This window comes from Haliotis cracherodii, unplaced genomic scaffold (assembly GCF_022045235.1).
Source record: "Haliotis cracherodii isolate W230 unplaced genomic scaffold, xgHalCrac1.p SCAF_1, whole genome shotgun sequence".
NCBI lineage: Eukaryota > Metazoa > Mollusca > Gastropoda > Lepetellida > Haliotidae > Haliotis > Haliotis cracherodii.
The window spans coordinates 15,152,917-15,165,051 of record NW_027266264.1 but is presented as its reverse complement, the minus strand read 5'-3'; the positions used below and the strand labels follow the sequence as shown (position 1 = coordinate 15,165,051).

At 44.3% G+C, this 12,135-nt stretch overlaps 1 protein-coding gene across 1 annotated transcript in view; it reads right to left on the bottom strand.

Moving 5' to 3' along the window:
• LOC139473479 (oxysterol-binding protein-related protein 1-like) overlaps nucleotides 1–10,611 on the bottom strand; it is a 119,531-nt gene extending 108,920 nt beyond the window's left edge. The window contains exons 1-7 of the mRNA XM_071256080.1: nucleotides 10,525–10,611; nucleotides 8,637–8,840; nucleotides 7,851–7,936; nucleotides 7,436–7,510; nucleotides 4,355–4,466; nucleotides 3,702–3,787; nucleotides 424–565 (exon numbers count right to left, since the gene is read on the bottom strand). Of these exons, the coding sequence (XP_071112181.1) occupies nucleotides 424–565; nucleotides 3,702–3,787; nucleotides 4,355–4,466; nucleotides 7,436–7,510; nucleotides 7,851–7,936; nucleotides 8,637–8,790 (655 nt within the window). The 5' untranslated portion in view covers nucleotides 8,791–8,840; nucleotides 10,525–10,611. The remainder of the gene's footprint in view (nucleotides 1–423; nucleotides 566–3,701; nucleotides 3,788–4,354; nucleotides 4,467–7,435; nucleotides 7,511–7,850; nucleotides 7,937–8,636; nucleotides 8,841–10,524) is intronic.
• Nucleotides 10,612–12,135: the final 1,524 nt, after the last annotated feature.

Below are 12,135 nucleotides of genomic sequence, written 5' to 3'. Positions count from 1 at the left end.
CCCCCTGAATGATCACTATGGTTGTTCTTGATGCTAGACCCCCCTGAATGCTCAATATTGTTGTTCTTGAAGCTAGATCCCCCCTGAATGCTCACTGTTGTTGTTCTTGTTGCTAGACACCCCCCCAAATGCTCACTGTTGTTGTTCTTGTTGCTAGACACCCCCCCAAATGCTCACTGTTGTTGTTCTTGTTGCTAGACACCCCCCCAAATGCTCACTGTTGTTGTTCTTGTTGCTAGACACCCCCCCAAATGCTCACTGTTGTTGTTCTTGTTGCTAGACACCCCCCCAAATGCTCACTGTTGTTGTTCTTGTTGCTAGACACCCCCCCAAATGCTCACTGTTGTTGTTCTTGTTGCTAGACACCCCCCCAAATGCTCACTGTTGTTGTTCTTGTTGCTAGACACCCCCCCAAATGCTCACTGTTGTTGTTCTTGATGGCAGTGTTGATGCCGTTCTGCAGCAGGAACACCGCCGCTTCCTTCTTGTCCCTCAGTGCGGCTATATGCAGCGCCGTGTTGCCGAACCTGTCGGTGCAGTTGATGTTCACATGACTCTTCTGCAGCTGCAAACACAGGGCATGTCAATCGAGAATCTCACCAGTGTTTCTTCCCAGATGACATATATCAAGACAAGTTGATAAAAGTCACAAATATCTTAAATTTGGTAGCGACACAAGTCTTGATCCAATCCTTTTTATCAAAATGATCCTACCAACATTTTCAGTTTGTAAACAGCAGTAACCAGTGTTGATTGTTAATAGTACAGCTCACCAGTTTCAGTAGAGAGAGATAAGTGGCATCATTTGATAATGACATCATAGCAATTGTTTTTATTTATTATTCAATGTTTTTATTTCCCCATAGTTCATGATACATACACTTATATTCGCATCAGCTGCAACAGTGCATACATTGTAAAGAGTAGAGTGACAGTTCCAAATATTCAGTTCATCCTTACTGAAGTATTACCGGTTAGCATTTACATTCCTCCTACTCCTAAAATCTCAATATCAGTATAAGGAAATAGAGAATCTAAAGATGACCAAAAGGCATAACATTTTGTCTGATTACAATTAGATATTTGGTAGTACTTTAATATTTCTATTTGAACATATTTTTTTAACTTTTCTATTAGGTTATCCAAAGGGCTTGGTATTGAAGCAAAAAGATGATTCAGTTTTGGCAGAAGCACATATTGTAATACTACATTTCTTCCCATTGGTGTCAAAGATCTTACTGACCATAAATTCATTTCTTTTTCAAATTTACCTTAATAGTTAATATCCACCATCTTTCTAAATCTATATCAAAATTTAATCCTAAAAGCTTAAAATTCCTTACAGATCTTTTATGTAGATCTCTTTTTTCATCCTATCCATATTAATATTGTTTTCTCAGCATTAACCTTTAAACCAGAAAATCTAAGAAATTTAGTATATTTAAAACTGCATATACCTATTCGACGTTATACGCGGCCCGCTCTAATAAGCGCCCACGGCAACATTTGCAAATATATTGGCTAGTGAACAATCCCAATTGGCACCCCTTCCGATTGATCAATGTACACAAGACTTATTTTTTCGCGTATAATATGCACTCGTGTGTTATATGCACCCTAAATTCTGGAAAAATATATCTGTCATACATAAACATTTCAGGCTGTCAGCATAAACCACAAAATTTATCTTTCAACTCAACTATTTTCACCCAAATAATATTCTAATAAGAGCCCCCTCTTTCTAATTTTGAGAGCACCCTGGGCACTTATTACGTCGAATACGGTAGGCCCTTTTCTGTTCCATCTAAGGTTACTGTGGTACAATCTGCAAATTGTGCTGAAACACATTCAATAATGTCTTTAATTCTCTTATTATTCCTAATCAGTAGTGCAAATGTTTCAGCACACAATATAGAAGTATATGGTGACACTGGGTCTCTCTATCGGCAGCCTCTAGTAACCATAAAAAATGAACTACCAAATTTATTCACAAGGACACTCGACTCTATGTCGTTAAAAAAAATACTGATCTATTTCTGTTAAATAGGCCCGAAATTGAACATTTTTAATACATTTAAAATAAATTTTCTATCAACAGTATCAAAAGCTTTCTCAAAATCTAGAAGTAGTAATAAACCTGGTATTGGGTAGGATTCTAAATAGTCCATTAAATCGAAAATTAATCTTGTAACTTCCCCTATATACCTTCAATGGACAAAGGCCTATTGATCTTCATTAATTACTAGCGGATGTATTTAACAAGGAAATTGGTCGCCAGCTCTTCAAAACATTCTTTCTTTTATTGCCCTTTGGTGGGCAAGTGATCAAACCTTGTTTTTGTGTAATAGATAATGATCCATTATATGCAAAGTTCACTGAATTTATCCAAAATTGGCCAAAGTCATTACGGGAAAAACTTCAGAAATTTTGACGTGAAACCATCAGGTCCTGGGCTTTTTCCATTTGTCATTTTCTTTCAAGCCAATAAAATATTTACTAGGGTTTTCCCCCAAGTTCTATCCATTTAGCTTTGGATCTTATGAGTGAGTGAGTGAGTGAGTGAGTATGGTTTTACGCCACTTTTAGCAATATTCCAGCAATATCACGGCAGGGGACACCAGAAATAGGCTTCACACATTGTATCCATGTCGGGAATCGAACCCTGGTCTTCGGCGTGACGAGCGAACGCTTTAACCACTAGGCTACCCGACCGCCCCTTGGATCTTATGAACAGCCCCAGTGTCTTTTGTTCGCTAATCTCTTCTAATTCTGTTTTTACTTCATTTATTTTATCTAACAGTTCCCTCTTTTCAGATTCTATTTCCTCGAAGTCCAGTTTAATTTCTAGATCTAGTAGTCCACTTTACCTTTCACTGATTTGTTCTTCTTTGTTGACAAATAATATATTGTCATTCCTCTAATTTCTAGTAACACCATTTCCCAGAGTAACTGATCATTTATTGAGTATTTTTTATCATCAGTAACATCATTTTTATCTTCATACATTTGTAAAGTAGAGATGTTGTTTTTTTAACCATCTCCATGTGTTCTTTATCATATAGCAGGGAATTGTTAAACTTCCAAAATCCTTTACCTCTCCGCATTGAAGAATATACAAATGTGAATGTGAATGTGAATGTGAATGTGAATGTGAATGTGAATGTGAATGTGTTTTCAGTGTAAGGAAATTATTGAGGATGAATGTCATGTATTGCTGGATTGCCCTGTGTACGATGATTTACATGAAAGTTTACCAGTATACGAAAAGGTCAGTTTTAGCTATCCCAACCTCCTGGAGTTATGTAATACTGACAAACTTATTTTCCTTTTTAAATATTATGTATATTTTACAGCCAATATCTGCTTTCTAATTCTCTAACGCAGAAAAAATATTTTATATGTCTACTGACTGATATTATATTTTATATACCCCTTTGACACTAAGATATTTATGCTGTATATACTGTGATATATTTTAAATCTCTCGTAACCCTTAATGGGTGGCTCACAAATATGTACTGTTATATGTACGTAAATATTTTTGTGAGGTGCGACTCAAATAAACAATCTGTCCAGGTACCATGTTTTAACATTTTTTGGTATGAAGCAGCCAGGGTATGGAACCACAACTTTCCAACCTCCAGGCATACACCCTATCCACTAGACCACAGAGGTGGTCTTATAAACTATGAACCCCCTACCTTGTCTGAAACACCCTCCATGTTCCCGATCGCAGCTGCCTGAAGGAACTCCTCCTCGTGGCGTCTGCTTTCATGGACCTCGGCCGCTGAAGGGAGATAACTCTGTCAGTTAATTAGCTCAGCAGGAACACTGTCAAATATCTACATGTCTTCAATATTATACAAGTTGAGACAAAGTTATATATAACATGGTATAGCACAACCGAAAATACCTTTGAAAATGTACAAAAGTACTCACAAAAAGGTGATGAGGGGGAATGATATTCAACTCAAGAGGAAATGGGGGTGCAGAGACCGGTCTTACGGTACCTGGAGAACGGGCTGGTTTCAGACTATCCGGGGTTTGAGAAATAATCTGAACAGGATGAAGTTGGAGTCAACATGGTGGGTGACCGACCTCCAAGATGTGTGCCGGTGAGGTGTTTTCACTCTTTGTTTGGGACATCAGAGATAAAAAGCAAACAGCACACTGTCATAGCGGGATAGTTAGTACTAAGTTATTTACATCCTCCACTCAGCTGCAAATGCCTTCACTTCTGGAGTTGTTCTTTCTAACAACAGGCTCCTGTATGTACCTTCTATAAGCCATCTCACGTTGGGCTTCCTGTACCTACCTTCTATAAGCCGCCTCAAGTTGGGCTTCCTGTACCTACCTTCTATAAGCCGTCTCACGTTGGGGTTCCGGGCCAGGTCTCTTGGCTGATGCCCCTCGGAGTTCACGGCCGTCACATTAGCTCCATACTCCAGCAGGACTGTGAGAACTTGCTGCGACATGAATGAGATAATACGTTTTGAGGTAACGATAAGCTTGGAAATGCTGCTCAAACAAACTGTGTACTGTCTTACACATCAAGGCCTTAAAACGTTCCGTATACCAAACTGCCCTAAGTGTTTAACTGCATGACTTAATCAACCACTGCATCAATTAAAGACAATAATATTTCAATCTAATATCTTGGCTAGTCTTTCAAATAAAACATTGTTCATGCTTGTCTCTACTCTAATGTTGACTAGCCCGACCCCATCTCCCCTCCTACCCCATCTCCCCTTCTACCCCCATCTCACCTCTCACCCTCATCTCACCTCTTCTCACCTCCTACCCTATATCACCCCTACCCCATCTCCCCTTCTACCCCCATCTCACCTCCTACCCCATCTCCCCTCCTACCCCATCTCACCCCTACCCCATCTCCCCTTCTACCCCCATCTCACCTCCTACCCCATCTCACCCTTACCCCATCTCCCCTTCTACCCCCATCTCACCTCCTACCCCATCTCACCTCCTACCTCATCTCACCTCCTACCCCATCTCACCTCCTACCCCATCTCACCTCCTACCCCATCTCACCTTCTACCCCCATCTCCCCTCCTACCCAGCCCCCATCTCCCCTCCTACCCCATCTCCCCTCCTACCCCATCTCTCCTCCTACCCCATCTCCCTCCTACCCCCATCTTCCCTCCTACCCCATCTCACCCTTACCCCATCTCCCCTTCTACCCCCATCTCCCCTCCTACCCCATCTCCCTCCTACCCCCATCTTCCCTCCTACCCCATCTCACCCTTACCCCATCTCCCCTTCTACCCCCATCTCACCTCCTACCCCATCTCACCCTTACCCCATCTCCCCTTCTACCCCCATCTCACCTCCTACCCCATCTCACCTTCTACCCCCATCTCCACTCCTACCCAGCCCCCATCTCCCCTCCTACCCCATCTCCCCTCCTACCCCATCTCCCCTCCTACCCCATCTCCCTCCTACCCCCATCTTCCCTCCTACCCCCATCTTCCCTCCTACCCCATCTCCCCTCCTACCCCATCTCACCTTCTACCCCCATCTCCCCTCCTACCCCATCTCCCTCCTACCCCCATCTTCCCTCCTACCCCATCTCACCTCCTACCCCATCTCACCTCCTACCCCATCTCACCTTCTACCCCCATCTCCCCTCCTACCCAGCCCCCATCTCCCCTCCTACCCCATCTCCCCTCCTACCCCCATCTCCCCTCCTACCCCATCTCCCTCCTACCCCCATCTTCCCTCCTACCCCATCTCACCCTTACCCCATCTCCCCTTCTACCCCCATCTCCACTCCTACCCAGCCCCCATCTCCCCTCCTACCCCATCTCCCCTCCTACCCCATCTCCCCTCCTACCCCATCTCCCTCCTACCCCATCTCACCTTCTACCCCCATCTCCACTCCTACCCAGCCCCCATCTCCCCTCCTACCCCATCTCCCCTCCTACCCCATCTCACCTCCTACCCCATCTCACCTTCTACCCCCATCTCCACTCCTACCCAGCCCCCATCTCCCCTCCTACCCCATCTCCCCTCCTACCCCATCTCCCCTCCTACCCCATCTCCCTCCTACCCCCATCTTCCCTCCTACCCCATCTCCCCTCCTACCCCATCTCACCCCTACCCCATCTCCCCTTCTACCCCCATCTCACCTCCTACCCCATCTCACCTTCTACCCCCATCTCCACTCCTACCCAGCCCCCATCTCCCCTCCTACCCCATCTCCCCTCCTACCCCATCTCACCTCACACCCCATCTCCCCTCCTACCCCATCTCACCTCCTACCCCCATCTTCCCTCCTACCCCATCTCCCCTCCTACCCCATCTCACCCCTACCCCATCTCCCCTCCTACCCCATCTCACCTCCTACCCCATCTCACCTTCTACCCCCCATCTCCACTCCTACCCAGCCCCCATCTCCCCTCCTACCCCATCTCCCCTCCTACCCCATCTCCCCTCCTACCCCATCTCCCTCCTACCCCCATCTTCCCTCCTACCCCATCTCCCCTCCTACCCCATCTCACCCTTACCCCATCTCCCCTTCTACCCCCATCTCACCTCCTACCCCATCTCACCTTCTACCCCCATCTCCACTCCTACCCAGCCCCCATCTCCCCTCCTACCCCATCTCCCCTCCTACCCCATCTCACCTCACACCCCATCTCCCCTCCTACCCCATCTCACCTCCTACCCCCATCTTCCCTCCTACCCCATCTCCCCTCCTACCCCATCTCCCCTCCTACCCCCATCTCCCCTCCTACCCCATCTCACCCCTACCCCATCTCCCCTTCTACCCCCATCTCACCTCCTACCCCATCTCACCTTCTACCCCCATCTCCACTCCTACCCAGCCCCCATCTCCCCTCCTACCCCATCTTCCCTCCTACCCCATCTCCCCTCCTACCCCATCTTCCCTCCTACCCCCATCTCCCCTCCTACCCCATCTCCCCTCCTACCCCTATCTCCCCTCCTACCCAGCCACCATCTCCCCTCCTACCCCCATCTTCCCTCCTACCCCATCTCCCCTCCTACCCCCATCTCCCCTCCTACCCAGCCCCCATCTCCCCTCCTACCCCCATCTCCCCTCCTACCCCATCTCCCCTCCTACCCCATCTCCCCTCCTACCCCATCTCCCCTCCTACCCCCATCTCCCCTCCTACCCCATCTTCCCTCCTACCCCCATCTCCCCTCCTACCCCATCTCCCCTCCTACCCCCATCTCCCCTCCTACCCAGCCCCCATCTCCCCTCCTACCCCCATCTTCCCTCCTACCCCATCTCCCCTCCTACCCCATCTCCCCTCCTACCCCCATCTCCCCTCCTACCCCATCTCACCTCACACCCCATCTCCCCTCCTACCCCATCTCACCTCACACCCCATCTCCCCTCCTACCCCCATCTCCCCTCCTACCCCGCCCCCATCTCACCCCGCCCCCATCTCACCTCCCTTGCTGTGTGTGCAGCCTGATGTAGTGGTGTGTCTCCAACTGTGTTCACAACATTCAGATCAGCTCCATTCTGGAATCAATTTGCGACAAAAACATTGTTTCCTGAACAGCCGACTGGTATGTTCACACAACTTATGACATGGATGATACTACATAAAAGATGTGAAGTCTAGTAAGACAAATGACCTTTGAGTAGTAATAAGAAAAGATGTTCAAAATGACCATATTATCAAACAGAATTCTATTTTTCACATTTTGTTTCATATTTATGAAAACTGAAACAAAGCATGCATAGGCAAGGCTCAGCCATAAAACAAGGATAAAACGTGCTGGACTCAAATATCAAAACTTACAAATGTTACCACACTATACGTCATACCAAAACTATGAGGGCATTGATGGATTGTTACCTGTAAAAGTATCTTCACTGTGTCATAGTGTCCAAAGTATGACGCCAAGTGTAGAGGGGTCCATCCTCGGTTAAACTTCTTTTTACCTGTCAGCAGGGTAGAGTAGGGAGAGTGACATGTGTCTCTAGTGGGGAGAGTTGGCTAGGTCACTGATGTGACCAGGATTTTACACGATGCACAAATAATGAGATTGGATGCAGAAAGAGAATATACTACATCCTGAGGTATGCACAATAATTTTTAATGTACCTTCAGCGCATCAATAGCAGGTACGGGTGTCTGTTATTTCATCCATCAATCATGACCACTGTCCACATGCCCAATTGATTCATTCCAGGCTCTAAAGTTATTACTTAAAGGTACACTACACTGTTTCATTACTTTACAAGACGCTCATATTGCCTGCAAGGACTCTTAAGATTAATTATTGGGGTCACCTGGACCCCACTTTTTTAAGTCAAGGTAAAACTCTTGTGACACATAGTGTAGTACAATGATGGTTTCCATCTTTACCTCACACAAAAAGAGGGGGTTTAAAAGATATATGTATACATGGGGCGGTCGGGTAGCCTAGTGGTTTAAGCGTTCGCTCGTCATGCTGAAGACCCAGGTTTGATTCCTGACATTGGTACAGTGTGTGAAGCCCATTTCTGGTGTCCCTCGCCGTGATATTGCTGGAATATTGCGAAAAGTGTAAAACCATACTCACTCACATATATACATATTAACAAAACATGAGAAATGGTAATCACTCCTCACACTTGACATTGTGCGAGAATCATCTACCTTTGCAGTTGATGTCTAGGACCACGTCGTTGTCAGCACCTGGAACAACCAGCTTCAGGACACGAGCTGCACGCCCATGGCGAGCATGATGCAGCAGTTCTTCCTCGGCAGACTCAAACTCGGGCTGGAACACTACGTCTTGTCCGTCGGCCATCTTGGAGGGACTCCCCGGTGGCCTTGTCTATGTCATGTTGGAGGGAGTACCTAAAATGTGATGGAAATTTTCAGTTTAAATACATTTAGTGAGTTAGACAGGATATCACCTCATTAGAACTCATTGAAATTTCCTTCCGTCCATATCAGACGAAATATCAAAAGGTCATTTCAGGTTGACGAATTAGTTTTGACTGCCCAATCCAAATTATATGGGTTCATGAGCCAATCTTTAAAAAATCAACTTCACTGCTTTATCACCTCTTAGTCTTAGTTAGTTCTTAACAACAGCTCGAAACGCTCACATTTTACAATCTCATATCTCTTACTAATAAAATGGAATTTATAATGCGCCAGATTCCATTCACCAAGTGGATGCTCATAGCACTACACTATTATTACCCCGGTCAATGGATCAGCGAGCACTCGATTTTCATTCTCAGCTCCCTGGGGAGTATACAACCCAAGCTGCCTGTGAGGTGCTAGAAGGTTAACAGCCACATTACCATCTCATCCTACCGGGTACCCACTCACTGCTGGGTGAACAGAGGCACATTTCGAACAAAGTCTCTTGCCTAAGGAGACACCACATGTGGTACATGTGCTTCAGTGTGGGGCAGGACCTAAGCCCTAGAAACTCTCAGGAGTCAAGCTGATGGTCACCCATCCAACTATTCTCCGAGACCGACGGTGCTTAACTTCACCTGATTTGTGATCTGTGCGCTGTGCACAGGACCACGTGCCACCACGTGCCACTCTTCATATAAAAATGCTGGCTCATGTTCAATTTCAACACACATAAACAAGATTTATAGCTCCAAATTAAAACTTTGCTCATCTTACAGAGAATTTAGCAGACTTAACACTCGTTTTACCTGGTTATAGAAACTTCACCTAACTTCACAACAACAGATATTATATCAGAGTAAAATATCTGAAAATCAAAGAGTGAATTCCATATCAAAATGTCCCCAGTGTTCATTGGTACCTCACATGTCTCATGCTTGTAGCATGCGTAATAAGAGTCAATTATAATAGGTTTATTTGGTCCGGCTGTGTGACTGATTGTGTTCATCGATCTGTCATCCAGGACATGCCCTGTCCAGGGATCACAGCTCATGCTTTCAGTCATTACTTTACCATGTCCAGACTTGAATATTTACAGACCACTGTCATATAGCCAGAATTGGGCTGATAGACTTAAAAAAAGATTGACTCCTTTACAAATCAATGTTGATGTACCTGTAGATCTGTCTGACTGAAAATTTACCAGAAATCTTGAACAAAAATGGCATTTCAGGTCTCTGTAAGTGTCTGCAGCTAGTCGATAGTAATAATAATCATATCTGGGTTATGGAACCCACCACTTTATTCCTAAGCGCAATAAAGTTCATATAACTTTATGAAGATTACACTGATAATATTTTCTTTCGTTATCCCTTTCATTTTATTTTTTAAAAACTAGATCTTTTGGTTTAAATATAATACACGGACATTTAAACACGGACCTGACCACCATCAATCTCCAAAACTCAGAATAAATTGTATCCTACATTTATAATCAATGTATGGAGTGTGTCCCTTGACTGTAGTCCAGAGTACCGGCATTACCCGGGTGTAAGTGGACAAGTTCAACAGCTGACGGATGTAAACAAAGTGGAAACTAGTCGCCGAAAATCTCTCTTGGTCAATACACTTGATTATTTTAGCAGCATATGTTAGGGATGTATCTTACCTTGATAATAATTAAGACACATTCATTGTCTTTCTGGTTTTTGGCAGGTATCAGTCACTTTGTTATTGTTCTGACACAAGTAGTGATTGATCATGTGCAAATCCCGGAAGTGAACAAAGGTTAGGGAAGGGAGGCAACTCATACAGTACCGTAGTACATTTTATGCATACATCAATCAGTTTCCTGAAGTGCGAGTTCGTATATAAATATTTTCGTAACGAATTTTCGAAATTAAAAACAAAATAATATCTTGACATTGTCTAGTATTGAAATTCATTTCTCAGGACTGGTCGACTCGGAGTTCGTATAGTATACTGTGATTGAGTGGAGTATACATGTGAAATTGCGGTATGATATATATCTGTGGGCAAGCACTGTAAAACCTGCATAATCCGAACTAGCACAAGCGCGCCCGCGCGCGCGCACGCACGCACACACACACACACACACACACACACGCGTCCACACATCGTTATATAATAGTCCTGAGCCTATTTTCATATCATCTCGCCTCTCGTGTACACTATGGAGTTATTTTTATTGTACTTTGTTAATAGACTGGTTGAAATAGAACAAGATTGTCGCATACATGTTAATCTTGTTCCACATTTGTCGGTGAGAGACCCGTCAACCATAAGCTATGAAGCCCGTTGCACCTTCGATTACCCCACATGTCAGTCACCTATCTACTCAGGATACGGGGATTGCCTTAAAGTCGGGCCAAGAAAAGTCGGGCCGAGCCGGGCCAGCGGGTAATACTAAAAATGGATTGCAGAATAATAAAACGAAACGCGCATATCTAGGCAGATCTCAAATGTCCACAAACGTATAGTTTTGCTCATTTAATTGAGTTTGAATTAAAATGCACCTTCAACAATGTAATAAACTGATGAAAACCCTTTTCCCTCTACATTCTCAACATTGTCTCAATCAGAAGTGTTTGGCTTGTGTTGGGTCCGACTTGGCCCGGGCGGTCAAAATCTACTTTAAACGCACAGATGTATCATTAAATGTGTTTACATCTATAGATTAGTGTTATAACTACCTATACACCACTTTATAATGTCTCAAGTCGCAGTATTTAAAGAAAACATGGTTCTCAAAGTGAAGCCATTTTCCCTCTACATTCTCAACATAGTCTCTATCAAAAGTGTTTGGCTTGTGTTGGGTCCGACTTGGCCCGGGCTGTCAAAATCAACTTTAAACTCAAGGATGTATCATCAAATGTGTTTATATCTTTACCTTGTTTTCTTTAAATACGATGTACTGTGACAGGAACATAAACATTATAATGATGATGATAGTTGCTTATGATGAGGATGATCACAAGATTTTAATGTCTATGGTGTGATTAACAAGGAGGCCTTTCATGATTGAATTTAATCGTGCACTATTGCACATATTTATTTATCTGAAAATCCTCTTGTGAAGAATGTCAAGACTGAAAACAAGTCATTCAATAGATTTTCCTAAACGACCCATTGATGCATTACTGAATATCAATGTTAATGTTTATTTTGTTGATGGTGCTGGACGGTACAGAAATGAGTGTCAATCAAGCGAAGTGCCATATCAAATCGACCCAGAACCAGTCACTTGCCACTCGAAAAC